At 44.2% G+C, this 27,504-nt stretch overlaps 1 protein-coding gene across 1 annotated transcript in view; it reads left to right on the plus strand.

Annotated features, from left to right (window-relative positions):
* Positions 1-290: 290 nt before the first annotated feature.
* The window catches only part of MSN (moesin), a 65,198-nt gene continuing 37,984 nt past the window's right edge, over positions 291-27,504 (plus strand). The window contains exon 1 of the mRNA XM_008710661.2: positions 291-492. Coding sequence (XP_008708883.2) covers positions 481-492 — 12 coding nt within the window. The 5' untranslated portion in view covers positions 291-480. The remainder of the gene's footprint in view (positions 493-27,504) is intronic.

The following is a 27,504-nucleotide window of genomic DNA, read 5'->3' on the forward strand; positions in this document are numbered from 1 at the left end:
TGTAAGCCTCTGCCAGGGTGCCGCCCAGGGTCGGGCCCTGCTTGGGGGTGGGGCCGGATGGCCTGGATTTGAAGGGGTAGGGACTGTGAAAGGGGTGGGATAAAGAGTAGGCCTGTGTTGGGGGTGGGAGTCTCCCATGGAGCGCCCAGGCCCAGCCTGACCCCCACGTGGTTGGTGTGGCCAGGCTGGGCTGGGCGGGGCGAGGCCAGCGGCCGGCAAGAAGGCGGGCGCGAGGGCGGGGAACAGCGCGGAAGCCCAGCCACATAAAGAAGCGGGCGACGCGACAGGGGCGGCTCTTTCCTGGGTGGGGTTTGTGAAGTCGTGGCCCGTTAGCAGGAAGCCGAGCAGTTGCCCCAACGAGAGAGAGGGACCCAATCCGAGCCTCCGGCCCCCAGAGTCCCTGCTGTCCGTACTGTGTGCTCAGCGCTGCCAGACAGCTCCTAGCCGAACTTTATCAACTCTGCCACTTTTGCAGCCACCATGCCTAAGACGGTGAGTACGGGGGATGTGCGCTGCCGCCCTGGGAGCTCTAGCGGACTCTGGTAGCCTCTTGCTGATGCCTAGGGGCTTGGCCAGCCATCCGCCCACTCAGAATGCCGCGCCCTCCGCTAAGGCCTGGGGTGGGGAGGGGCAAGAATGGAGTCCTGGTCTGGTGAGCCCTCCGGTGTGAGTGGGTACCGGGCGAGAAGTGTGGACCGGGCGGGACCGGCCTCTTTCTCAGATTCCAGCGTCCTGCGTGTGGGATGAAGCAGTAGGGAAGGTTCTTTGGGGGCCCGAGGTCTCCTCTTGTCACTGACGGGCTATGGGGGCAGGGGAGAGGAACACTTCCTCCAGTTCAGGAATTGGCGCTTTTCTGGGGGCAGGGCTGCCTTGGTCCAGGAGGGGCCGTGGGAAGGGAATAGGGAGCTGCAATGGGCTGATCAAGGCTCCAGATGTTTCCCACTATTACGGGAAGAAAGAGTTGGTGGAGGAGACAGTTGTGCAGGGACTCATAAGGGGCTGTTTGCTTCTACCCAGGATCACTAATACTTCACTGGGAGGAGGAGGTCTGCTCTACTTCCTAGGGTAGAAGACTGGTTTCTAACTCCTCTCCACCGACAGATCCTTGCCCTTCCCATTGCTTAATGGCTCTCTATCTCCTCCTATCCCCTCCAGACTGTTCTGTGAGGTGTGGATTTTCCCCAGTAGGGCCACACCTCTCTAGAATGGTGGAAGCTTCTAGGATTTGATCTCCACCCCACTGGCTGTTATGAGAAGAGCAGAAGCCTCCTGGGAGTGGGGCCTAGGGAGGCCGGATGCCCAGAAGGGAGGGGCATGGGAGGGGTGTGCCTGAATAATGAGTCCTGCTTGCTTTTGTGCAAGTCATACCAAGAGACTACTGGGGCCCTTCTCTTGTTCAGGAAGGCCTGGTGACCACCCTGGCTTGAGTCCCTAAGGCCAAGCAGCTTATGCTTCCAGACCCCTCTCCCTAGAGGACTGCCTGAGCCTCGTAGAGCTGAGATAGTTACTAGTAGCCTTGAGAAGGTCTGAGCGTCCCTGAAGGAGAGAAGTGGGGAGCCTGGTTCTTTGGGTATATGCTGAATTTGGTTGCCACGTTGCTATATTCCAGTCTTTCTGCCAAGTCATTCTTGCCTTTCCAGAACCCTGCCTATTAGAAACACCAAGTTTTCAACAAATATGTGCTTCTACATTCTCTCTTTTTAAAACTGCTCATGGTTTTATGACATGGGGTTTTTCCACACTTGTCCCCTCTTCCCTGACACACGTAAAGTGAGAGAGGATGAATTTGAAAAGAGAAAGAGGGGGAAAAAAGCCCACTGTCTCCCAACATGGAGGATTATAACGATCCTTCCAGAGACTCTGAGTTTATCTCTCTGTGGGTGGTTTTACCTAAATAGATGGGTGGATTTCTGGGAACAGACTTTGCCCCATGACCTCTCCTCACTAATGGCATCTTTTATCCTCATTTCTAATAATCTCACCTTTAAATGCAACTTGATGGGCCTGGAAATTGTCTCAAAGTTGCGTTAACCATCCCATCTCAGAATTGGCAAAGAAGATAGCCTGGTGATCCTTTTCCTGGGCTTGGACAGAGGCTGGAGAATGAGCTGTTTGAGGTCAGGCCTAGGGTACTGAAGGTACCTGAATACTGAGGGTATTTTTATGCAGATTGACTGAAACGTGAATCAAATTGGAAGGAGAGGGCTGAATTTTGATAGTTTGAAAGCTTTGCAGAATTTTTCGTGCTGTTCAGTTCAAGGAATGGTCAACTTTTAGGAGAAACAACTATATCATGCCTATTAAGAGCATAGAATCTTGACCTGAAAGGGACCTCTGAGACCGTCTAGTACAACTTTCTTCCTCTTCCTACCCCACTATTTCTCTCTTTTAACTAATGAGGATATTGGGCTTACGGAAAAGAACTACCTAAGAGCATATGGTGACATAACCAAGATTAGGGCCCAGGCTTTTTGATGCTTATTTCAATGATCCTCTATTCTGACTCAATGATTAGGTTCTTGAAGTTGAGTCCTCTCTCCTGCCCAAAGCAAACTGCTCCCTGTTCTTAGGCCTTCCTGGTCCTCAGATAAAAGGAAGTAGATAGTTTAGACAAAGTAACATTGGCATTTGGTGGTCTCCTGGTGAGAGTTGGGGGTTTCACAAGGTGCCCCCTGTTACTTTTCTCATCCCTCGTCCCAATCCTGAGACATCCAGGGGCATACACTAGTTCACTGCATGTCAGCTAGTAACTTTAATGGAGGAAGAAGATTCCCTATTTTCTGCTCCTTCTTCACTAGGCTGTTAGGCTATTTCTGGATTATGACAGATAGGGAAGGGTAGTGGAAAAATCAAATCCATTCATTCTTATGAACTATGTCTACAATCTGCCCAGGATTGGTTTCACTTTTACAGCCAATTGTCTCCTTTAATCAGCCCAACCTCCATTAAGTCTGTTAAAACATGCTTCTCTGCACGCTCTCCCTGCCAATTCTTGGATTCTGCTTCTAGTTGCTAGTTTCCTAAGTCTGCCAGAACGAAGAAGCTTACTAACTGATATCCACTCTTTCTGCTAAGACAGTTGTAAAAAAAAAAAAAAAAACAAACCACAACTTCCCCCCTCCCTGCCCTCTTTAAATTGTTTTAGGTCACAAAGTCTTTGGGACTTTTTGATTCCCTAAAAAGAGATTGTTTTGAATTTTCAAGGTTTTCTTGAATTTTTGGTTTGTTAGAGTTGAAAAGGCTCTTCACAGTGGTCAAGTCTAAACTTTCTCATTGTATAGATGGGGAAACTGAGACCCACAGATAAGAAGGGGCTGATCTAGAATGATATAGCATGTCAGTAGCAAAGCCAAGACTTGAATCTAGGTCTTAGTTAGAGTATCAGTCTTGGTAAAACCTTTTCAATTTGCTGGATTTTTAGCTCTACCTCAATAGGTCAGCGGAAAGGTGATCAAATGACTATTGATGGGACCATCCATATGAGCAGATGTAGAGTCCACCTCCTTGAAGTATTTGAAGGCTTTTGGATCTGGATTCAGCTAAACTTTAACAGGGACTTTGTGGACTGTTTATTCTCCGGCCATTCCTAGCATTGCTTGAGCCACTCGAGTGGCACTAAAATGGTACTTTGTGAATAGAAGGCAGAATCTCAGTCTTTTAACTCTTGAACCAGCCCTTCCTACAGACTTCAAGGCAGGGCAAGGGATTAGGAATGGAGGTTATATGTGAGAGAGGGTGACTCTGGATCCTGCATCTCTCCACCTCTTTATTTCTCTAGTTCATTCAGCCCTTTGTGAAAGCGTAGATGATAGAGCAGGAACCATCTTGGGGATTTCCTTTAAGCTGTTCCTTGAATAGCCCTCTGGGCAGAGAGGGGCTGGTGGAGTAGGAGGACACTTGAAGGCACCAACTAATCTATACTTAGTCTTGCAGAGGGGAAAGTTGCTCTGTGAGTGGGTGACAAGGGCGGTATTGACCACTGGTCTGCTAACTCTTCATTATTCTCTAGCTGTCTATAACAATAGCTTTGTTTTAAGGGTGTTATTTTTACTTTTCTCTTTTCCTCCTCTCAGGAGAGTGCTTTACTGGATGATAAAGTGATATTTAGAGGTCATCTGGTCTGTCTCCCTGATTCCAAATTCAGTTCTATCTGGATGAGATGAGATGACAGCTACATTTATCTGAACTCTGTTCTACTAGTGTTGCTTGGCAACAGTCTGTCTAGGTTCCTTTGTATCTTCCTGGGAGTCCCCCTCACTGGAATTTCCAGACTCAAGGTCCCCAGAGGGGAGAATATCTGGCTACCGACACCACCAGGGTTGGGCTGTTAATGGCTAGAGTTGATGAAAATTGGCATTATAACAGGTTGGGAACAGTGTGTTTCTGATTTTTCAAAGATAGAACTGAGTTTATCATGTATGGCTTTCCAAACTCTCACAATCTTTTCTCCCTGCTACCACACCCCACTCGTCTGCCCCAAAAGAAAAACGAAACAAAACAAAAAAATAAAAAAACCCAGAATACAAAGGTAGTCTCCTTTGGGCCAGTCTAGTGGTCAAGTGGAGAGGTGGTCTTGTCATGATTGGCTGGTTTTGTTGTTCATCCCTCCATTTCATGCTTGATAGAGCTGAAAAACTTTTCAATTCCAGGTTCTGATTTGTGGTATAGGAGCAGTCCCTTGAAGGGTAGCTCAGGACTCCATTGATTGGGGAAGTGGCAAGTAACACTGACCTGAGAACTTTTCTTCTTCACTTTCCATGTAAGAAGAACATCTTCCCTGTCCTCCATAAAGTGATCTAAATGAAGTAAATATTTAGGCAAGTCCCTTCTTTAGGCTCTCAGTCTCTCCAATTTGTCATGAGGGTATGTAAAAGTAATAAGTACACTCTAGGGACCTTTCCAGTACTGATGTCCTTGAGAGCCTCAATACAGCCTCAAGCCTCCCATTTCTATGTTTTTTTCCTTCAGACATTTTTTTTCCCTCAAAATTTGAGTGCCTTCTATGTACCAGGCAGTGTGCTAGGCTTTGCTGGGAATATACAGTTCATCAGCACTCGCTAGAATGTACCTTCTTTGTTCCCCTACACCTCTGGAGTACTGTTTTTTTCCTGGGTGCTGAGTTCAGAATGGAGTTTCTTGCTTGGGAGTTGGTTTGTTTCGGTAGTCGCTCTAACAGGAACACTGGCATGAGTGTTCTTGGCTGTTTCTTCTTAAGTCTATAGAGGGGAAAGGGCTATGTCTTTCCTTACCGAGGAATAAGAAAGAAACCAATGACACTGTATTGTGAAGGTTGACTGAAGAGCCTCAGACAAACACTGAAAACTGAATGGGTGTCCCCTCTTTCTTTTTACTAGCTGCCAATAGCATATACCCCTTGTAGTTCTACTGAAATGCTAGGAAACTACTAGGTTATGTTTCAAATGTACTTTCTAACCTTGTAAGTGTGGTAATCGGATATTGGTAGACTTTGAGAGCTGGTGGGCATAAACCAACTTCCCAAGATATCTACCACCAGTGAGCTGAGGTACAGCATTCCAAATGCATCTTCACTTAAGATGACCTCAGCCTTAAACTTCACTTCAGCTGATTGTTCTGGATGGTCTAGGTTTCTCACATGGGTGTTTTGAACCACAGAGCAAATGACCTGGCCTTTAACTTTTTATTTCTACCTTTATGTTTTAGATGGGGACAGCAAAGGCCAGAAAAGGGAAGTGATATGAGTGAATTGTAATAAGGTTGGGACCAAAACCTAAATTGTCTGCCCTCCTCCATGTAGGGGAGGAACTTCTCTTTTAAGACTTATTTATTTATTTGTTTTAGAGAGAACACGACCTGAGGCAAAATAAAGAGTTGGATGCCCACCCAACTGAGCCAACCTGGTGCCCCTAGGGGAGGAACTTTTAAGGTCTGCCTTCTAAATGGCACTTGGTGCAGGGTGGTCAGTGCTTCCTACCTCTGTGCAGGGGGATGACCTGACCATAGTGTTATTATGGTCGTGGGAAGAGCAAATCCTTCTGAGTGTGTAGAGCTGACCTCAAATGTTGTATGGAGATGGTTCAGGCTCTGACAGTGCCTTTGGGACTCTTTGTAGCACTTCCCAGGAAGGTAAATGTTTTTTGCATTGTTTGCAAGGAGTGGTAGAAAACAGATATGCATGTTGAAGGGAGGTAAAGGGAGGAGATTAGACACATTTTCCTGCTTAAGACTGAGCCTCAACTGTCCTAAGAGTCTTTATGGAGTAGAATTATTTCTTTTCTATTCATAGCCAGAGGAGTCAGCTTGTTCAGGATCACATAAAGTTGGACAGGAGAACTTGGCTTTCCCAATTAGTAAGTTAGTGGTCTCTCACTAACTTGCCTATCTTGGAAGAATGACTCTATTCACCAAAGGGACACAGATTTCCAGAGAATTGGCTCTGTGGTGATTACATTAACAAGATGGCTGCAATGGAGTTCCCCTAAATAGCTTCTGCTGTAGCAGGTTTCAGTCAGTGGGTGACTCAGTTTTTCTGGGGCCCCAGAATGACTGTTTTCTCTTCCTGCCCGCTCCTCACCCAAATTATTGCTTTCTCTTTGCCTTTTTAAAATTTTGAGTTCTGACCTCTCTGTATCTAACTTAATGTTCCAGCTTGACCTGTTCCTTGAATTAGGAGAACATTATGGTACTTTTGTTAGTACTTTGGTGGCAGTATTTTCTGCTGTAGCAGCCATTTTGAATTCAGACTGGAGTTTCCTGGCCTCAACCCTCACTACTCACCTCTAGGTGTTGTAGGCGAAGCCTGGGGCAGGTAGAGAGCTAAAAAAATAAAAGAACTTTCAGGACTTCATAGAAAGGTAGCATAGAGTAGTGGGGAAAGCACAGACTCTGGAACCAGACTGCTTGGACTTAAATCCCAGCTCTGTGACCAATTAGTTGTATAGCCTTGGGCAAGTTACTTAACTTGTGTGTCTCATTTTCCTCAACTGTAAAGTGAAAATAATAGTAGTACCTATCTCATAGGGTTGTTCTGAGGATTAAATGAGGCAATTTGTGTAAAGTGCTTAGAACTGTGCCTAGTATCTAATAAGTTAGATGCAAATGTTTGTTATTATAATTTTTTATGGAACTGAACTACTATATGCTCAACCCTGTGCTAGATAAGATGGGTAAGAAAGAAGGCAGGCAGTTGCGTTCTCACCATTTATTGAGTGGTTTCTAGGTACTATTTACTATATGAGATACAAATAAATGAATGGAGTATACAATTGCTGCCTTCATAGATCTCCTATTTAATTGGATATTTAAGGCTAACTCACTTAAAAACATTTTGAGAAAAATAAATTTTACATAGCATTCTCTGTAGATTTTGAGAAGGGGGTTTAATGGGACATGAACAGGGCTTTGAAGGAAGTGTATACTTGGGAGCGGCGGCTGTTCTGGGTGGGAGGGTGATGTGGTTTTGGTACGTGGAGATAAATCCTAGGCCAGTGCTCTCTTGAAAGTGAGTTTGGGGGCTCCTGGGTGGCTCAGTTGGTTAAGTGTCTGCCTTCAGCTCAGGTCATGATCCCAGGGTCCTGGGATTGAGCCCTGAGTCGAGCTCCCTGATCAGTGGGGTGTCTGCTTCTCCCTCTCTCTCCCTTCTCTTGTGCTTGTGCACAAATAAATAAAATCTTAAAAAAAGAGTTTGTCGAAATGAAGGAAGCCTTGAGGTGTTTCAAGGACAGCCACAGAGTACATGCAAGCATAGACCAAGTTACTCTTTGCAGGGTCAGTTAGAGCCAGTAGCTCTGAAGGGGTTTGTTGGGGAAGACTGCACCTTGGATTTTCTAGAATTGGGTAAATTAACTGAAATAAATTTTATTGTCTTTATTGCCCATGTAGGTATTTTATACGGCAGAGTATCAGTCAAGGCCTAATGAAAGAGAAAAGTTGAGATGTGGGCATGTGGTCTCACAAAACAAAGTATAATTCCAAGAAATCCTTTCCTGGATACGTATTTGGGAGGTGACAGGGGTCAGGGCCTAGAAGGGGGAACAATGCATACCTATCAGACTTGGTCAGCATTTCCTTTCCTCTCGTTAGTCCTGGACTCCCTTAAATACCTGAGAAGGGGGATCCCTGGGTGGCACAATCAATTGAGTTCCTGACTCTTGGTTTTGGCTCAGGTTATGATCTCAGGTTCGTGAGATCCAGCCCTGCGTGGGGATCCGTGCTCAGTTTATAGTCTGCTTGAGATTCTCTCTTCCTCTGCCCCTCCACTCGTGCTCTCTCTCTCTCTAAAATAAATAAATAAATCTTTAAAAAAATCTGGGAAGGATCAAGGCTTTACTTTTCTCCATCTTAGTGTATTTAGATAAGGTTCCTGATTTTGCTGTCTCAGTCTAATCTGCCCCCTACCACTCCCTACCACATCCCCCAACCCCCTGTCCTTTTTCAGAAATCTCAGGTCGAAGGTTAGATGAAGTACACCAAGAGGTTCTTATCTGTTGTGGTCTTTGACTGAGGGTGACTAATCTGTGGTGTGGAATTATAGGGTGGGGGTCAAGGTAATAGTGTCATCTATTTGAGTGTCATCAGTTAAGTTGTACAGATCTTTGCTATCCTCAAGGGTGTTTTTTAAAACATGTTATTTATTTATTTATTTATTTATTTATTTATTTATTTATTTATTTTAGGTGGGGCACGAGCAGGGAGAGGGGCTGAGGGAGAGAAAGAATCTCAAGCAGACTCCACACTGAGCATGGAGCCCAATGCAGAGCTTATTCTCAAGACCCTGAGATCATGACCTGCGCCAAAATCAAGAGTTAGACGCTTTAACCGACTGAGCCACCCAGGCACCCCATTATCTTCAAGGGTTTTAAGTGAGCAAAACTCCTCTCCAAACATCCTTGCAGATATACCTGGGAGATTAATAACTCAGAAATTCCCTCCTGAGAACAAATGTCACTTAACTTCTTTACCTTTGAAATTTTCCTTTCTTTAACATGAAACTATCAACAATATCAGAAATATGTAACCAGATTAGATCAGATCCCTCTTCCCCAGGTTTCTTACTCCTCTTGAGGCATGGTGGATCTAGAATATGTTTAGTGAGAACATCTTGCATTTTGCTTCACTGTTACACTATACCTCTCTGCTGGTACTTGAAAAGCTGCTCCAGCAGAGCCTGAGGGTGGGCCTGGGGAAAATCTCTTTTGGTTGTCTTTCTCTCTGCCATAGCCTGGGCATTTTCCTAAGGTTGGGAGTTTGCCTCCTGGCCTTAGGCCAGTTGTCAGAGGAAACCAATGACTAAACGCTTCCTCCCTGTGACGTAAGCTTTTGGAACTTTTCCTGATGATTCCCTACCAGTCAAGTATGCCTTATTTGGCTATTTTCTCCCCCCTCAAATGCCCTTTACCACCTCAACTAGTCCTCTGTTCTTTTTTGGTACAGAGAATGCCTTTCTCAAGTTTATATAGTGCCACTTGCAAACTTTTCTTTTTTTCATAGTGTAGGGCTTGCTTACAGCAGGTGGTTGAGGCTCTTTGATGGAGATGGAGGAGAGGTGGGAGAGAAGAGAGAAAGATGGGAGAGCTCTGGAATGACTGTGATTTCTCCACCCCGCTTTCATTTCTTCCCATTCTTTTTTATCTCTCCTGGCTCTCTTGACCCAGTCTGGTCACCTCTGTCTAGCTTCTTACTTAGATCTCTGACAGCCTAGGAGTAGCCTTGCTTAACCTAAAGAGGCTCAGAGTGTGGGGGTAGGGCAGGGTTTTCCTGGGCCTCTCAACATCTTAAACCAATCCCTTGGAGTAGGTAAAGCGTTCCAGTTAGTAAATTCTTTGTGTGTGCCTTTTGTATGCCTAAGCTTCTCACTTGGCTTTCCTGAGTGTAATGAGTCCAATGTCCCTCTGCCTCCCATCCTCAGTCCTAAGCTGTCTAGCCCTAGGTTAGAAGAGCTGGGCTTTTTGACATTTATAGCTTGAGGCGCCTGTCTGAATGGTTTTTTTCTTAATGCTTTTTAATAGAAATGGTGCAATGAAAAGAATAGTGTACTTAATCAGGGTATCTGTTTCTTAGTCTCTGCCTGTGCGATCTTGAGCAAGTCATTTCTTTTTTTTTTAAGATTTTATTTATTTATTTGACAGAGACAGCCAACGAGAGAGGGATCACAAGCGGGGGTGGGGGGTGGGGGGTGGGAGAGGAAGAAGCAGGCTCCCAGCAGAGGAGCCTGATGTGGGGCTCGATCCCATAACGCCAGGATCACGCCCTGAGCCGAAGGCAGACGCTTAATGACTGTGCCACCCAGGAGCCCCTGAGCAAGTCATTTCTATGGGCCATAGTTTTAGTATCTGTGTAATGAGAACATTGGCTTTTCCTGAAATTCTTATTATTTGTGCCCAGTCTTTAAGAAGATAGTAAGGCTTCTTGGAAAGAGTGTAACAGAACAGAGAGCAGTGATTATTTGGAGAAGTTGCCCTCTCTTTACAATGACATTGGGAACATTATTTTTCCCCCCAGCTATCCATGTGTAAGTAACCCTCTTTATTTCAGTGAACTCTGCTTAGAGGTCTTGGATCCACCTACCACAGAGCTCACTGTGGGCATCCTGGCTTGGAGAGACAACTGTTGACTAAGTGCCTTGCGTGGGGCCTTGGAGTCCAGCCTGCAAACCACAATTGCTGGTTATTTTGGGTCATTGGTGACTCCAGGAAGAATAGAAGACCCTGGGATTGGTCATTGTTCCAGCAGGGAAGGGAGAGAATAAGAAACAAACCAAAACTGAATGCAAATGAGATTTGACTTCCTTTACCCCCTTCCTCCACAACATCCCTCTTCTTAGGGCTATGAAATTGCTTTTGGCCAAGTCTTAAATTGCTAAGGTCCCCTTCCTTTTCCTCTGTCTGAGTCACTGACATCTATGCTGCCCTTGGATGTGGAGAGCTAGGGATGTGGGCTTGGGAGGAATTTCTAGTGAAGGAGATTGCCACACACCTAGTGCTAAGCCTTCAACTGATCCTGTATTTTGTGAATATGGCTTTCTTTGGTGTTAGACCTGTATATCAAAGGAGAGTGATTTCTGAATTTCTTGTCAAGGCCTAATGGGCTGATAGGACATAAGCAAGTTCCTAGAGGTGATGTGCTCTTGGCTGGGTCTGTTTTCACTCATCTTATTCTTCCTTTTTACTGATATTTTGTATAGTTTTTACTTGTGAATCAAGGATCTCAGGCTGTAGTTCAGCCACCCAGGAGCTGGCCATGAATTTGATCCTCACCTACCCTGAGCCCTGAAGGGAGGGCATGATAGAAGTAGTCTTGGTATTTGTCTTCCTTTGTTTGGGAACAAGTTCTTAAGGCTATTTAACCAAAGAAGGCTTAGTTGGGTAGAGCTGGGCAGTGCTTTTGAGTGGAAGATTCCTCCCCAACGTTAGGCTGAAGCAGCCTCTTGGCTGTGTAGGAACTTGCTGCTGTGTACAGCCACCTTGCTGTCAGCCTTTTCTTTCTTAGAGGCCTCTCAGGTGGTAGATTAGAATGTTCACGAAGGAGAGTAAGCAAGCAGGTGGATGAGTGAGAAAGGGCGAAGGAAAGAGGAGTCAAATGGAGGAAGAGTAGTTATTTTTGTATTTCCCCTTTTTATAAAACCCAACATGACATATGACAGAGTTTAGTAAATGGAGTAATCGTCCATAAATCCACCATTTTAACGTAGCAATTATTATTTATGTGTATTTCTTGTCATAGCTCATATATGTAATATAATTGTCCATGGTGCAGTCATAGTACACATAAAAAAGTACGACTACTTTATCCTTACTTAATATATCACTAAAAATTTAGGTAAATGCTTAATTTTTAAAAATGAACACTTTAATGGTTTTATAAAATTCCATCCATTGGCTGTGCCATAATTTACCTTTAGTTTTTTGGGTGTCATTTAGATTACTCCCAGCATTTGCCAGTATTTATAACACTGCAATGAATGTGAGGAAAAGAAAATCTAAACCCCTTAGCATGGTGTATATATAGAGAGCCATTTACCATCCTAGCTTACTTTCCGGACTTACCTCCCCACATGTATGCTATGCTATGGCTTTGTGGGATCAAGGTTTTCCAAGTAAGCCATATCTTTTATATCTTTCAGCTCTAGCATATGTCTTTTCTTTCAGTTTGAAATGTCAAGTGTGTCTTCCTCACATCCCTCCACTCTATGTCACCTCCACTGGAAGCTTTCTTTAATACTCCTAGGTAGTATTGGTTGCACCACCCTATGTGTGCTGACTTCATAAGAACTTCTGTTATGATATGTACCATGTGGTGTTGCAACCATCTGTGCTCCCAGACTTTCTCCTTCAGTAAACTCATGGACTTGAAAGTTTCTAATTACTCCACCTCAGGAAGGGGCTCTTGTCCAGGTGGAGGTGGTTAGGAATGGGCAGGTCTTTGAAGAATGTATAGTCAGTGACAGACATAGAGAGAGAGAAGCAGCAGTAATGTATGCAAGGGATCCAAGAGTGTTGAATTAGAACCTGGTAGGACATACTAGACACTAGTAATAGAAAAAATACACCTTGGAGAAGGGAAGGTGCATTAACACCTATAGGGCAGAGAGGCACCTGAGAGTCTTGTTGGCCTTGAGCCACCAGTACAAACTTCCCAAATCATTCCAAATCTCATTTTCCTATCTGCAATATGGAAGGAGTAATAGCACCCTACTTCTTAGGGTTATGGCAAAGATTTAGGCACTAATGCATCTGAAAGTGCTTTGTGAGATGTGGGGCACAAGGGAAGGAGGGTAGGCCCAGGATATCCCAGAATTTTTCTAGTTGTCCTCTTAAAGTTCTCTCCTATGTGTGTTTCTTATTAAGCCTCTGAGCCCAGAATGCCAGATGCTATGGTTTCTCTGAGCAAGGCCTACAGCTTGGTGCTTTAGTGGAAGGTATGCAGGGAAGTCCCATCTCCCCATTCACCTAAGCAGCATGGCTCCAACAGGCCCCAGTGCAGCCCTACTCATGAATAGCCCCAAGTGGCTGGAAAGGGAGGCGCCACCTTCTCTCCAGCTCTTGAGCATCAAATGAATGGTACTATAGTAGAAGGTTTCCTATCCCTTCAGCTGGAGGTGGAGTTATAGAAGCTGCAGTGAAGCTGGGTACCTTTCAGGCCTTTTGGGCCCAAACCTGCCTTGGATAGATGGACAGGTCTCTTTGCCACTGACTATATGTTATTCAGAGACTTGCCCATCCCACCTGTCTTGGGCAAACAGCTCATGGGGAACCACCCAAGCCAGATTCAAGGTCTTTGGATGCTTTTTCTTTTCTCCACATACTACCATGGCTTCTTGCTACTATTGTGGCCATTTGAAAACCCCTGAGCTACCCCAGGATTTTGTTTTATAAAGGAAGCAAATTATATGAATCTATGGAAGATTCACTAACTATAAAATACAACAAGGTAAAGGGACTTGCTCAAGGTCCCATAGTGCATCAGGGGCAGAATCATATCTTAAAGCCAGGACTGTCAGGAGTGTGTTCTTTCCATTCTATCAGCCTATGCCACTAAGAATGTAAACTTCATGAGAACAAGGAGAGTTTCCCACTACTCATTGTATGCCCAGTACCTGGCACAGTGCCTGGCATAGAGGAGGTACTCAAAAATTTATGTTGAATAGATAGATTAATAGCTACTATTGTCAAGTTGGATTGTCTTTCAGACTTCTTTGGCTAAGTCTACTAGAAAGCCAAACAACAATTCCAGTGGGCCACTGGAAATTAGCTAATGTAGACCCAGCTGGGCCCTGGCAGAATGGAGCTGAGTAGTGCCAAGTAATGGGGAGGAATTGTCCCTCTTGTGTACCTTAGAGAACCTGTTTACCTGTGAGTGGTCAGCTAGTTCACAGACAATTTCCACTCATCTTTTTATGTCTTCACGTAATATTGGTATCATTCACACCAAGGGAGAATATTTGAATCAAAATTTTTAGTGGATTCTAACAGGCAGCCATGCAAGCATTTCCATCTGCCTTTGTGAAGCAACCCACGCTTTGGCCATAGAGTACATATTTGAAGCATTACCCAATTTTTAAATTTAATTTTTTTATGTGTGCTGCTCACTGTGGCATAGCAAGCAGGCAGGGCTGCATTGTATAATCTTAATCCTGAGAGGTATATGCTCCTGAGGTTTAGGGATTGAGTTGATGCCTATGCTCAGGGATGGCAGGACCAGAGACACAGATCAGGGAAGACAGCAGGGAAGTTCTACAGATCATCATGTTGGGGCACTCAGCATCTGTGTTCTGTTGTTGCCACTGTTGCTACCACTACTGCCACCACTATTACCCAGGCTGCCTTAGGGCCCAGAGCTGCATATCCTTGCAGATTTGGACATATTTTAGTCAAGGTAGGCTAATTTGGGGAGCAATAGAAGGTACTCTTTTTCCTACACATTCCCAAGAGTGGGGTGTGGCTAGCATTTGGGAGGTTTAGGTTGAAGCCTACTAGATAAAGTTGGGTGCTCCAAAATAGGTAAGTGCCTCTGAAGGTCATCTTGTCTTTAAATGATTTCTCCAACTGTTCATAAAGTGCCGAGCTAGACACCATATAGGGTATATTAACAGTCTGTGCTGTTTGGTAGGGCATACTTAAAGACACACTATTTATTTTACAATTTATTATTTTTTTCATTATGAAACTAAGACATACTTGCTGTAAGAAATAAAATAGTACTGAAAATATAAAATTACCTGTCTTCTGCCCCTGACTGTTCAAGGAGATAACGACCATTTACCAGTTATATGAACTTAGAATCCTTTGTAAATGCATTTATACACATATAGTTTTAAATACATGCATAACACAAATCCATACTGTTCTGCAATTTTTTTTTTACTTATTTTGTGGTGGCCATCTTCTCATGCCAAATCATATTTTAATGTCTGTATGGGCTCATTAATAAGCAAATTATCAAATGGGTGGAAAACATGAAATCTCCACAAATGAAAAGGGCCCATATTCTTTGTTTAGTGGAAAATGAAGAGGACATTCTAAGTGTTTACCTGCCAGAGAGAGAAAGGCTTCCTGGAGAAGGTGGGAGTTGTGGACCCTTCTGTTAGCATGAAGGATAGGATGAGGAAAGTTATTTCTCTTTCCAAGTCCCATATATAGAGATTGCTGTGATTTCATCTGTGTTTAAATGATCTTAGTGGAATGCTTGGCAGTAGGTAAACCACTTTCCTCTGCTTTACATGGACCCTTCTCTCTCCTGTGGTTTTTCCAGTTCGGGGTAGCTTCAGTCCAAACAGTACCTGACTGAGAACCCTATTTCCCAGAAGACCTCTGGCTGCCATAACTGTTTGAGTTTAAGGAAAGAAGCTGTGTGTGTATGTGTGTGCGTGTGTGTGTGGGTGTGGCTGTTGGTGGTGGAGGGTAGTGGTGGTGGTCACATGCCTTTCCAGTTTTCCCCAGAAGGACATTGAAGCTGGGTTAGAAACCTCCCCACCACTCATAGGTATCAAGGATCTTGTTCAGGTGGCAGGAAAGTGTAATTTTGCAGCGTATTCAGTTGTAATTAAGCCATTTAGTTGAAGAGTTGAGGAAGATAGTGATTTGTGAACTACAAAAACAAACAAACAAAAAACAAAAACAAAAAACACCAATATATTTTGAAAACAAATTTAGCTCAGTGGCTGCCCCTGGTCTCAGAAGTTTGCTAGCTTAAAGATATTGATCATGTTGAAAGGAGCCAGACCCAATAAGGACAAGCAGAATTACTGGAAATGCAGGATCTCTTCTGCCCACTCAGGGCATGCCCCTCCCTTCTCTTGTTTCTTAGTTTCCAGACTTCCACAGTGTATGGAACAGAGCTTCTGCTTGCCCAGCCTTTAATCTTGGAGCCTCTGACACCAGAGGTTGACCTTGATTGGGCCAGGCCTACAGGCCACAGCAGGTGTTATTGCCTTCTTCTTTAGACAAACAGGAAGCTGCCTGCAGATTCTGAGTGATCGGAGCTTTCTGAATCTTACAGCACAAGGAGACCAAGGCTCTGAGATCAAACTCCAAAAAGGGAAAGAGGATGACACTTTGGTATACTTTAGCCTTTGGGGTAGTTGGATTGAAAGTATCTCCAGGCACTTATTGTAGGCCAAGCTTGCAGGAGGATCTGTGTTTTAGTATATTGACTGTGTGATCTTGGGGAAGTCCCTTAACCTCCCTGAGCTTCCCATTCTTTATTGGTAAAGTAGAGATGATAATGCTAGCCTCAGAGTTGGTGGGAAACTTGGATAAGATAACACTGGAAAATCCTCAAATATTAGTTCTGTAGAAAATCAACATAGAGTATTCAGGCGCTCAGAGACTTAAGTCACATTTTAACAGCCTCTGTTGACAAAAGGCAGTAGAGTGTGCCAGTGGATGAAAGACTTTCACCTCACCATTAAGAATGGTTATCCTTAAAAGGTTAAGCCTCAGTTACTAGGAACAGTTCTGTGGAACAACTCATTTATAGACCGTTTGGGACCAGTGATGCATTGCCATATAATCAGCTCTCAACCATCCATAACAACACTTTCTTTTTCCAGGTACTTGTAGTGCCTTTCCTAAGCCATGTAAGCCCAGGCAATGCAAACTCTCTTGGCTCTTCTGACAGTCCAAACAAGAACAATTTGTTAGGGATATATTTCCCAAACAATTTCCCAGACATGAAGTGGTCAGAGTGCTACTAATGAGTTATCTATAGGGTATTACTCTTATGTTGATGTGGATAACTGACCTTAACCAGTGAACTTTGGCTTCTGGAACAAGGAAAAAAATAGACTTCTACTTTCCTGGCCATTTGTGCCATTAGTACCATACTTCCAGGCTGTGAACTCAGGGGTGACAAATTTATGAGACTGGGATTGAGAGGGAGGCAACCCTTCAAAAAGTAGAGATAGAAAAGACCTTGTATGAGATTGTCCTACATAGATGTTATTCCAGGGAGGGTTTGAACAGTTCTCCTTTCCCCAGTCTATTGGGATTCAGCCTTTATCAGGGAGAGCCAAGACTGAAGAAATCTTGAAAGAGCTCTTAGAGACCCCTCCAGGTAAGTTCCTCTGGAGCCTCTAGCTTTTGAGCAGCCCAGAAAAAGGAATACTCGGGTTAAGAAGCTGAGATAGAGTTACAAGTTTAGAGGATAGCTGTCTGCTTTCTAAGAAGTTCCTATTTAAAACAACCTTGACAGATCTGAATTGAAGGAATCCCTGTACAGTTTGGCTAGCATTGCCCTACAATTATTGTCCAGTGCTCCTAGCTTTCCTTATCCCTTGCCTGGACAAAAAACAAACAAAAATCTTCAACACAAATACTGATAATTCTCTATGTTTATCTTATGCATCATAGCTGTCAAAGCCCTTTTTACCACTATTATTATGTCATTTGATATTCATTAGCTCTCTCCAGTTGGCAGGCTAGAAATTATTATCCCCATATTTTCATATGGGAAAACTGTGGCTCAAAGAGGTTAAGGGGCTCTGCAGAAATTACTCCGCTAATGAATAAGGGCAAGACAGGACTTGAGTGGGAAGCAGAAGACTAGTTTTAGACTGTATAAGGAGGAGTGTGGGAAGGGGAGATAAATGTTGTTTCACAAAGGCCTGGACTTAAGCTCTAGTCATGGTTAGGCCAGAGTTCTAAGGCTAGAAAGGAAGTTTCAGGTTTAAACATGAGGTCTTTCCCCTATACCAATAGTTGCTCAACCTCCCTTTAGTTTCTCCTTCTAATATATCATGAGTCAAGAATAAAGCTTAGAGAGAATTCTAGTAATTTGGATTTGTGTGTGGATGTCCACCTGTCAGTTGTTTATGTTTGGAGCCTGGCCTGACTCTTGTTTTGCAGCTGGTATCCTGTGTCACCCTTCCTGCTAATGTCGGACCACTGCCTTCAGGGCTAGTCGAGATTTCCACCTGGTTGAGCCAATAACTTACTTGGTTTTGCCTTACTTCTGAACACAAGATGTTGCTTGTTAGGAAATGAGAATTGTTTGGGGACTGCTTTGACCTAGCTAATGTAGGGTTTTGTTTGTATCTTGGGATCATGAGCATTTGTCCAACTTGTTGTTGAATGGAGGAAGTATTGGAAATTGTGAAAAGAACACTCTTCTGGAGTTGAAGAGCTGGAGTTTTATCTGGGCTCTGCCACTAGCTTCCCAGGGCAATCTTGGCCTTTTGGGGCCATAGTCTGTTTTATAAGGAGTTGGTTTGCCTAATCTTTGGGGACCGTTCCTGTCCTGAAAGTCTGTGATTTACTCAGAAATGTTATATTTCCCTGACAATGGACGTGGGTCTGCCCTACCTTGGGTAGGGGGATGGTGGCCACATCTCAGAAATGTTCTCATTCTGTTGGGAACTGAGGCAAGAGGCAGCTCCACCAGCTCTGAGAGGTTGGAAGTGGTCAGCTATGTTTGGCTCCTTTTTTATGAAGATTTTATTTATTTATTTGAGAGAGGGAGAGAGAGAGAGAGAGTGAGGGAATGGGGGAGGGGCAGAAGAAAAGGGAGAAGCAGGAAGCCTGATGTGGGGCTGGATCCCAGGACCCTGAGATCATATATGTCTGGCTTTTTGAGGGGAGAACTTCATAGAAAGGCCTTGGGAATGTTTAGGGGCATAACTGGATGCAAGGATAGGCAGGCAGGGTGGTGAGAGTCAATCCAGGAAGAGATGCTTTGGAAAGGTTGTTCTTAGGGAACCTACCAGAAACAGGAGCTATAATGACACCGTGAGGCAGATGGTTTAGTATAGTCCCTGGCCACATAGTCCCTGGTCACAAGTAGTTGGTAAGCCCTCAGGAATGTGACACTGTCACATGGGAATGTGTCACTAGAGCAGCCAAAGCCTATGGAAGCAGGAAGAGCAGCTCTCTCTTGTTACCATCGCCTCTGTGTAGGGTGTGAGTTCCTTAAATTTGGGCAATAGAGGCCAGAAGTGACAAATAGAAAAAATCTAGTTCATAATGGTAGATAGGTCTGGTCCTTTAGAAGTAAAAGTCATAATGCTTGCTTGATTTCAAAGTGTGTGAGTTTGAATTTACTGGTGCCAATACATTTTTTTTTTTTTACATATCTGAAGCAAGGTTAGGGAAAGGAGGAAATTTGAATTCATGATCCTAGTGGCCCTAGAGGCCAGAATGAAGGTGGAGTTCAACTGTTAGAGCTGCTGTTCTTATAGTAGGGGGCTGAGATTTGCATGAGGCCAGCTACGTTCCTTACCTTCTGATCTACTGGGAAAGTCTAGCTTGCCTGCACAGTTGGTCTTGGCCAGCTTTGGGAAGCCCATTTAGACTGATTAGACAATTGTTCTGGCTTAGGGCTTTGGGCATCAGTATTTTTTAAGAGCTCCCCTATTCTAATGTTGGACTACAGTTAATAACTACACACCTAATCAAAGCCTCTTCATGTTACATCCAAGAAAATGGAGTCTGAGAAAAGTAGAGACCTGTACCAATGCCCACATAGTGTGAATAGAGCTGAGCTGAGCTGTGATTTGTCCAGGGCTCTTTTCATTCTACTCTTGTAGCTGGAGGTAAAGGTGGCCCTAATAGCTCAATTGGGCAGTCTTTAAGCCTGGTCCTTGGGCCTGGATGAGATGGAAGTTATGTGTTCCTTCTCCCACCACAAGTGCTGGAGAAAGGAGTGGGATTCAAAGTAACTAACTGGGCCCAAGGGAAGTAAACAGCTCTCTTTAGAGCAGGAATTCACTGTCTGGGCATGTGTAGATCAGTGGTGGTAGGGAAGAAAGGATAGAACAGAAATAAAGTGAGTAATTCTATGGGTTCCAAGGCATTCAGTTAGTGGGAATATTATAGGGAGTTGGTGAGTAAGAGCCTAAGGACCCTGTAAGTTCATTTTTCAGCTCCATGTAGAAGTGCTGGGCTGGGATCCTGCTCTGTGTTCAAAGCCAGGTGCTTAGGAACCGAAGACTGCTTGTTCTCCATTTCCTGCTTCAGCTAGATGGCTTTTGCACCTGACTGGGCCCCAGACTCTGCCGCTTCTATACTTTTAGAGTACACTGAGTTCTTCCACAATGCCTGGCACCATATCACAATGTGGTCTTTAATTATTTTTTCACTGTTTTAAATGTGGCACCCCAATTACAGCATAAGCTTCTTCTATGGTAGAAAAGGGGGTTTTGTTCGGAGTCCTTCCTGGGGCACAGGAAGGTGTTTAATGTGGAGAAACAGGCAATTCCAGGAGGACATCTTGGTTTCTGTTCATCCACCAGCCTCCAAAGAAACTTTTTATTTGGGAAGAAAGGTGACCAGGAGCTTTAGGGTGGCTATAGCACATACTGCATTCTGTGGGACCTAATAATTATATCTTTTCACTACTAGATGGGGAACACCTTGAAGTAAGGGCTTGTCATAATCTTTGCATTCTCAGTGCCCAGTACCTGCCCCACACTTTGTAGGTGCTCAGTAGCTGCTGAATTTTCTTCTGTTTCTTCCTTGAGTCAGACTAGATTCTCTAGAAGCCGTCCATCTCCTGCGAGAAGAATCTGGAAGCTAATGGGGAGAAAAGGGCTACATCTGAGCATTGGCTATCAGTGGTACCCCTTGTATCCAGAAGTCCACAGTTCTTAGTGGTAGTTGATTTTTAGGGTACATATGCTTTCACGCATACATATTTTTTCTTTTCTTTCTTTTTTTCTACAGGAGGGGTAAATGTGAGGATCCAGGGCTTGGAATGGGAGGTCAGAAGGTGGGCACTTCTGAATGGTTGTTTTTTCTCACCACTTCCTTATGAGAGAAATGCTAACTAGACCCTGAGGATCTTAGACCTTGTCCAGAGAAGAAAAGCTTGTGTGCAGTGTTGACCACTAATGGAGGCCTTTAGCCTTGGAGCTTTGTGGTTGGCACTAATTTCATTCTTAGCTTTCTTTCCCACTGAGTTCAACATCTCTGACTTGATTTCTTTTTATTCTTTATTATTTTTTTAATAATAATACTTTTTTATTATATTATGTTAGTCACCATACAGTACATCCCTAGTTTTTGATGTAAAGTTCCATGATTCATTACTTGCATATAACACCCAGTGCACCATGCAGTATGTGCCCTCCTTAATACCCATCACCAGCCTATCCCAATCCCCCCCCGAAGCCCCCAGTTTATTCCCCGCACTTTATTTTTGGCTTTGCTAAAATCCAGTCTGGCTTTTTGAGAAAATACCTGCTTTGTGTTCTGGTACTTTTGGAGCATGATATGGAAACTGTTTGGAGTTATGGAGATAATAGTACAGTATAATTCTAGTGATAGGCTTACTGAGATACGGAGACATTCCCATCTCCATCTGTAGCCCTTACATCCAGTGTTCTGGGGGCTTCCACTATGTTAGATGTTGTGTGTTTATGTCGGTACCTGCCTATTCGGGCACCTGTGCCTGTTCATGCCAAATATTTGTGAATCCTGAGATGGAGAGAATGTGGTGCCAAGGCTGAGTCACTCTTCTGGAAAGGTCAGAGTTTTAAGAGGAGTTGTACCAGATTTACTCTGGAATGCCTTTTCTTCTCCTTTCTGCCATGACTACCCTTCACCAAACACACCTAGGCTTGTGGATACACACCCAACTCCAGAATACTAGGGAGACTCAACCACTGAGATTCCTGACCTGAGGTGACCAGGGCACAAGGGGGTAAACAGCATTCATCAGAGCTGCTCTTCTTCTCCCCTTCCCTAATGTCCTCAATACCCTACACCTCTACCCAATAACATAGAAGACTTGTGGAATATGCAAAGATGTTTCTGCCCTTAATGACTGAAGCATATTTGTGGATAGTCAGTGAGTAAAGTTAGCTTAAATGGTTTTAATATGACAATTAATGGTGAGCATTCCAAGTAGAGTTGCCTCAGGTTTTCCCGTGGCTTTTTTGGGTGAGGATCTGGTCAGCATTGTTCAAGGTGACTTGAGAGAAAGGAAGGGTGGTAGCCACAAGATAAATAAAGTAGGCCAGTTATATAGGATCATTTTCAACTACTATTTATAGGTATATGACCTTAGGTAAGGCACTTAACCTTTCTGAATCTGAGTTTTCCGTTTTAAAAATGTGGGTAATAATGATTCCTTGGGATTTGTGAGAAAGAAAATAGTTCACTAGTGTGAAAGTACATCTAGGAGGGTGCCTGGCATATTGAAAGTGCTTGATAAATACCCTGTTTCTCTTAATTTCTTTCATGTATTTTGCCCTCTTAAGTATTTGAGATCAAAACATTTCAGGACCCTAGTTAGGCTTTGCCTCTAATCTGTAACTGTGCTCCCCATATGCAGTAGCACCACAAAATGGCCTATTTTGTGGTGAACCCTACTGTACCTTCCATTGCAGCCTATTGAGGGGGACTGAGAATCTATGTGGGCATGTCTTGCTTTGTGAAGAGGAACCCCAGCTCTGGAGAGCCTTGAAAATCTCAGGATGAGGGAGAGGGGGAAAAGAAAAGCTATACTGAGACCCATGTTAGACTGGATGGTTATGGGGTGGGAAGAAGAGAGGATGCAGAGGAGAAAATGATTAGAGGAGCCCTTACTCAAGAGGGCAAAGTAGTTTGTGAAATCAGTGTGCCCCGCCTCTTTGCAGAAGCCAGGCAGCTGTGGCTGAGGCCCATCCCAAGCCGTTGCTGTGCTGGTAGCTTTCACTTCCTCTTTGTGTATGTGTGGTAGGGTGTGGGCGCAGTGGAAATCTTAGTCTGGTTGCCTTTCCAGGTCTATCTTGGGTAGACAGGTTTCCCATATGGACTGAATGGGTTGTAGTATGCTCCCCTGAGGTCTGGAGAGTGGATCCTCCCAGGTTTGTGGGAGTTAGGGTAGGGAGTACTCATTAAGCTACGCTGGTACCTCAGTGGGGCTATGCAGAGCAGAGACAGCTTCCTATCTATATCTCGTATATTAGGCCACCTTGTCTGGCTTTGTCTTTAGGAATTTCTCTTTCTGCCTGTGGAACAACTCTCCCCCAGATCTGATGATCTTGTGTCTAATACTGTGGTGGTGAAATGGTTTGTAATTTACTCTTTTCTGATAAAATCTGGGGAGAGAGTCTGGAAACTGGGAAAGGAGACTTGGATCCTTTGTACCTTAGGGCCTGTTTTCACATGTTGTATATTTTCCTGTAGCATACACTGTGTTTCTTGCCTCTGAGTCCTTGTACATGCTATTTCTCTAACTGGAACACCATAAGCTTCCCTTTCCGTTTAACATCTTTTTCCTGTGACAGTCTTATTTATCTCAGGACATGTCAGCTCTTCCTCTGAAAATCTTCTGCCCTTCTACTTTCTCCATTGTGACCTGAGTGCCCCTTTATGTTTCCACAGTTCCCTCTGATTATCTCTATCACTACTCTTGCTGTATAGAATGGTAATGACCCATTTACTTGTCTGCAGGCCACTGCCTTTCAGCTCCCTCCCTCCCCCAAAAAATCTGTTACATGCTTATTCACTCACTTTCACACACATATGCAAGCATTAAAATCATCTCAAGGCCTTGATCCATATTGGGTGTCTGATAAGTTGGTGTATGGAACTAGAATGTGTACATATGCAACTGTATCAGAGGAACAGATCCTTTCTAAAACACCTGAGGTAGGTAAGAGTTGGCCCTATTTTCTTTTCTAGATCTTACTAGAATTATAGGTACAATTTTAGGGTTTACTTTGGAACAATGTCTATTGCCTGCGCCACTGGCAGGGGCAGGGGGCTCTGGGTAATTACTTTAGAGATTCTGGTAGGCCTCTTTCCTGCTGCTGTCTGAAGAAACTAGACCAGAGCTAGGGTAGTGGGGGAAAGGGCTTCTTTGCCCAAAGAACTCGTGTGTGCGTGTGTGTGTGTATGTGTATGTAGGATAAGTGGTTTCAGGTATGCTCACCTTGGCATTAGGGGGTGTAAATACTGTATGTTTGTGGTGGTAGGGGTGCTAAAAACCCTGTTATTGTTGGCTGAATAGGTTAAACAGTTTTTACCAGTCTCAGTAATTTGGTAGCTGAGCTTGTAGTTTGGAAGGCAAGATGTGGCTTTATCAACAAAAAAATACAAAACCATCTTTTAAAGAAGTTATATCAATCTATATAGGGACCCAAACTAATAAGCTGGATGTTATGTCCCTGTTCTCTTACTGACCATCCCTGCTCTGCAACTTTTCCAAAATCATTATAGATCCATAAAGCTCAAGAACATTATTTGGGCTTTCTTTACCTCTGCTTCCAGGAAGATGACCATGACAAAAATGAAGACTGTAAGCTATGGCCACAAACAGCAATACCTAGGGGGCATGAGAGTACTCTTCAGCCTTCAGCACATCCACTGGAGGCAGGTGCTGAGAAGTTGGTATTTTCTTAAGGCCTATGTGATAAACCTTGTTCCTTGATGGGGGCAAGAGTTAGGTTAGGTTATAAGATTAAGTGTGGGAAAGTAGTAGGCTGGGTGGGACTGAGGACATCCTACTTAGGGGTAGTCAGCCAAAGTCCCTCATACAAGCCTAGCCAAAGATCATGCTGCACTGAACACTCACGCTTAGTGAGGCAGTGCTGTGGAATGGCATCTGCCTCTTTGCTTCACTCTAGATGAATGAGGAGGTTCTCCCTGAATGTTCAGCTACATTCTTTGCTACTTATAGTCTAGGAAGTGAAGATAAGGGAGAGCCAGGGAGTCAGCTGGTCAGAGGGAAATGAAGAGAAATTGAACAATAAGTAGACTCGAGCTGTGGTCCCTCTTGCCATCCCTTACTCTTTGAGTGTGTTGGGGGAGCTGTTTATTATGGGTCCGAAGCCATTTTCTTTTTCATAGTGGCCAAAGCCACTCTAGGCCCATTAAGACTGTCTGCAGATTGTGCTGCTTTAGCAGAAATGCTGATACTGGCATCTAAAACCCATATGTAGTGACTTGAGTAATGTTTGGGAGACTTTTTGTAAAATAAATTTACTGCATTTTTGTATCTCCTGGTTCATTAACCAAGGAAGAGCATTAGCATGTTGTCTTCCAGTTTCCAAATATAGAAGTTGCCAATTTGTGTTTTTCCAGAAAATTTGTTTTTCCAGAAGTACTTTGGATCATCACCATTTGTCTCTAGGCATGGATCCTGTAATGTGGAAGTTGCTCTCAGTGTTAACTTGTCACCCTTCCTGTCCCTGTCTGTGAAACTGGGAGATTTACTGCAGATTACTCAGCCTGATCAGGCAGAGAACTCCAGCTCCCTCCCCAGTCAACCAAAGCCTCCTCCAAGGAGGGGAAGTGTGGTAATGACATTATCTTTCCCCAGGCAGCCACGTGTTCTCTGAGAACAGGATGTGGGGAGGGCTGGGCCCCAGTCACAGGGTTTGGAGAGGGCACGGGAAAGTGGGCTGGTGGTGTGGGCATGCGGGTTGGTACCTGCCTCCTTGGCCTTGAAAGGCACCAAGAGCCCCTGTATTCTTAAGGGTTCACTTACGTGTACTCATGTGTACACTTATACGCACATGTCTGTGTTCTTAACCCTAAGAAAGAACTATAAACACCTGTGAATGAAGCCCAACTCTTCAGGCTGGAGAAATTCAGTGGTAAGGAGTGGGTGGGCCCATGCTTCCCACTACTAGCTCATGCCTTGTGACTCCTGCACCTATTGGCCATTTGGCAAGGTTTTGTTGGGGGAGCTGGACCCCAGTAAAGAATGGGGCTGCTTTGTTTCTCTTTCCCAGGGCCCTAGTCATTCCCCTCCCCCCAGATGGCTCCCTAGCATACTGTGATGATTTGCATGCTCAGTTTCTTTTCAGGCCTCATCCTCTTCTTCTCCCTGCCCCCACTACTTCTGTTGGGGACCTTTGGAGATGTGCTGCCTGGGGTGGGGAAAAGAGGATGTAGCTAGCTTCCTGTACAAGGGAGGGTGGGGTGCCTGCCTTCCTGCTTGTCTGCCCACCCGCCCAATTGCCATTTACCCAGTGCTTGAGGAACTGACTGAAGAGTTCAGAGTCACCAGAGGCTGAGGGGCTTTCCAAGGGCAAAGGGATGGCGCTTTGCTCTTAATGGCTTTTCTTCACAGTTCTTCACCATGGGGATTACTGGGCTTTCTTTTCCTGGAATCCCAATGCTGAAGTGACCTTTAGAGGCTAATTGGTCCAACTACCTAAGATGGGGAAACTGAGACCAAGAGAGTCCTTTAAGTCCTGTAAAGAACCAGTGGCAGAGTTAAGATGAGAAAAATTCTAGAAAGTTATATCTGGAGCTCTCTCCCTTTCCCTAAGCTGGTAGTCTAGTGGTTTGCAAACTGTATTTGGCTGAGCTACCTGGGCAGCTGCAGTCCCCCTTTAACTAGAACAATTCTAGTGTATGTACTTCATATTTTGAAGTTTCATATGGTTTTCCATCTGAAAGGGTGAAGAGGCAAGAAGCTGCTAAAAATAAAATAAAATTGAAAACCACTGAGCAAGGCATACCCATTACAGCTGGGGACACTCTACCTAGAAAGGGGAGAGATTATCCCAAGGTTACTGGGACCAGACCCAGGACCAATTTCTGGCCCACTGTTCTTGGCTAGTTGCTCCTAGATAATGGGTAGCTCCCTCTACCAGAAGAAGACTGTTCCTACCCCATTGCTGCATTGATCTTCTCCCATCCCAAGGATAGTTCCTCTGTCCTGAGACAGAGCTAGAGGCCACTTGATTTCTTAGATAAAATAAATGACAATGAGTAAGCCATTGGACTTTCTTTTAACATTTTTCCTTTTAACCTTAAATAAGATAAACTTGGAAGGGTAAAAAACAGTGTACTAGAAGTTGGGGAGACCTGGGTTCTGGTCCTGTCTCCTTCACACTTGAGCAAATTCCTGTTTTCCTCACTGAGGCTCCATTTCTCCCTTCTGTAAAACGGGGCTTGTCTATGCCCTGCCTTTCATATAGAATTGAATTCAGTGAGAGAATGCATGCAAACAAGTGTCTTTTAAGCGTAAAACACTGTGTACATGGAGCTAAGGTTATTCTCGCATAAGGGTGAACCAGGCAACCTGGAAGAATCTGGATTGGATAATGAGGTTGCAGGAGAAAAATAACTAAAATTTAGCAAACATCTAATACATGCTAAGTGCCAAGCCAGGTTTTTTTTTTTTTTTTAATTTCAAGATTTTATGTATTTATTTGAGAGAAAGAGAAAGAAAGTGAGAGAAAGAGAGAGAGAACACAAGTGGGGGGCAGAGGGAGAGGAAGAAGCAGACTCCCCATTAAATGGGGAGCCAAAAGTGGAGCTCGATCCCAGGACCCTGAGATCACAACCTGAGCCAAAGTCAGAAGTTTAATCCATTGAACTACCCACGCTCCCCAAGCCAGGTTCTTTCTTATAAGTAAAGGAGACGATGGTTGTTCTCACAACAGTCCTGTGAGGTAGGCATTATTGCTCCCATTTTATTTGTAGGAAAATTAAGGCTTCAAGAGATCTATGGACTTGCAGTGTCCCAGGGCCTCCTTCCAGAGCCCACACTGTCAGATATTTGTGAAGAGACCCTAAGAATGTGCTGTGGTTTCCACTGGGGCTTGCTTTCTTTCTTTCTTTCTTTCTTTCTTTCTTTCTTTCTTTCTTT

The sequence above is a fragment of the Ursus maritimus genome (genome assembly GCF_017311325.1).
Source record: "Ursus maritimus isolate PB19 chromosome X unlocalized genomic scaffold, ASM1731132v1 scaffold_X1, whole genome shotgun sequence".
Taxonomy (NCBI): Eukaryota; Metazoa; Chordata; class Mammalia; order Carnivora; family Ursidae; genus Ursus; species Ursus maritimus.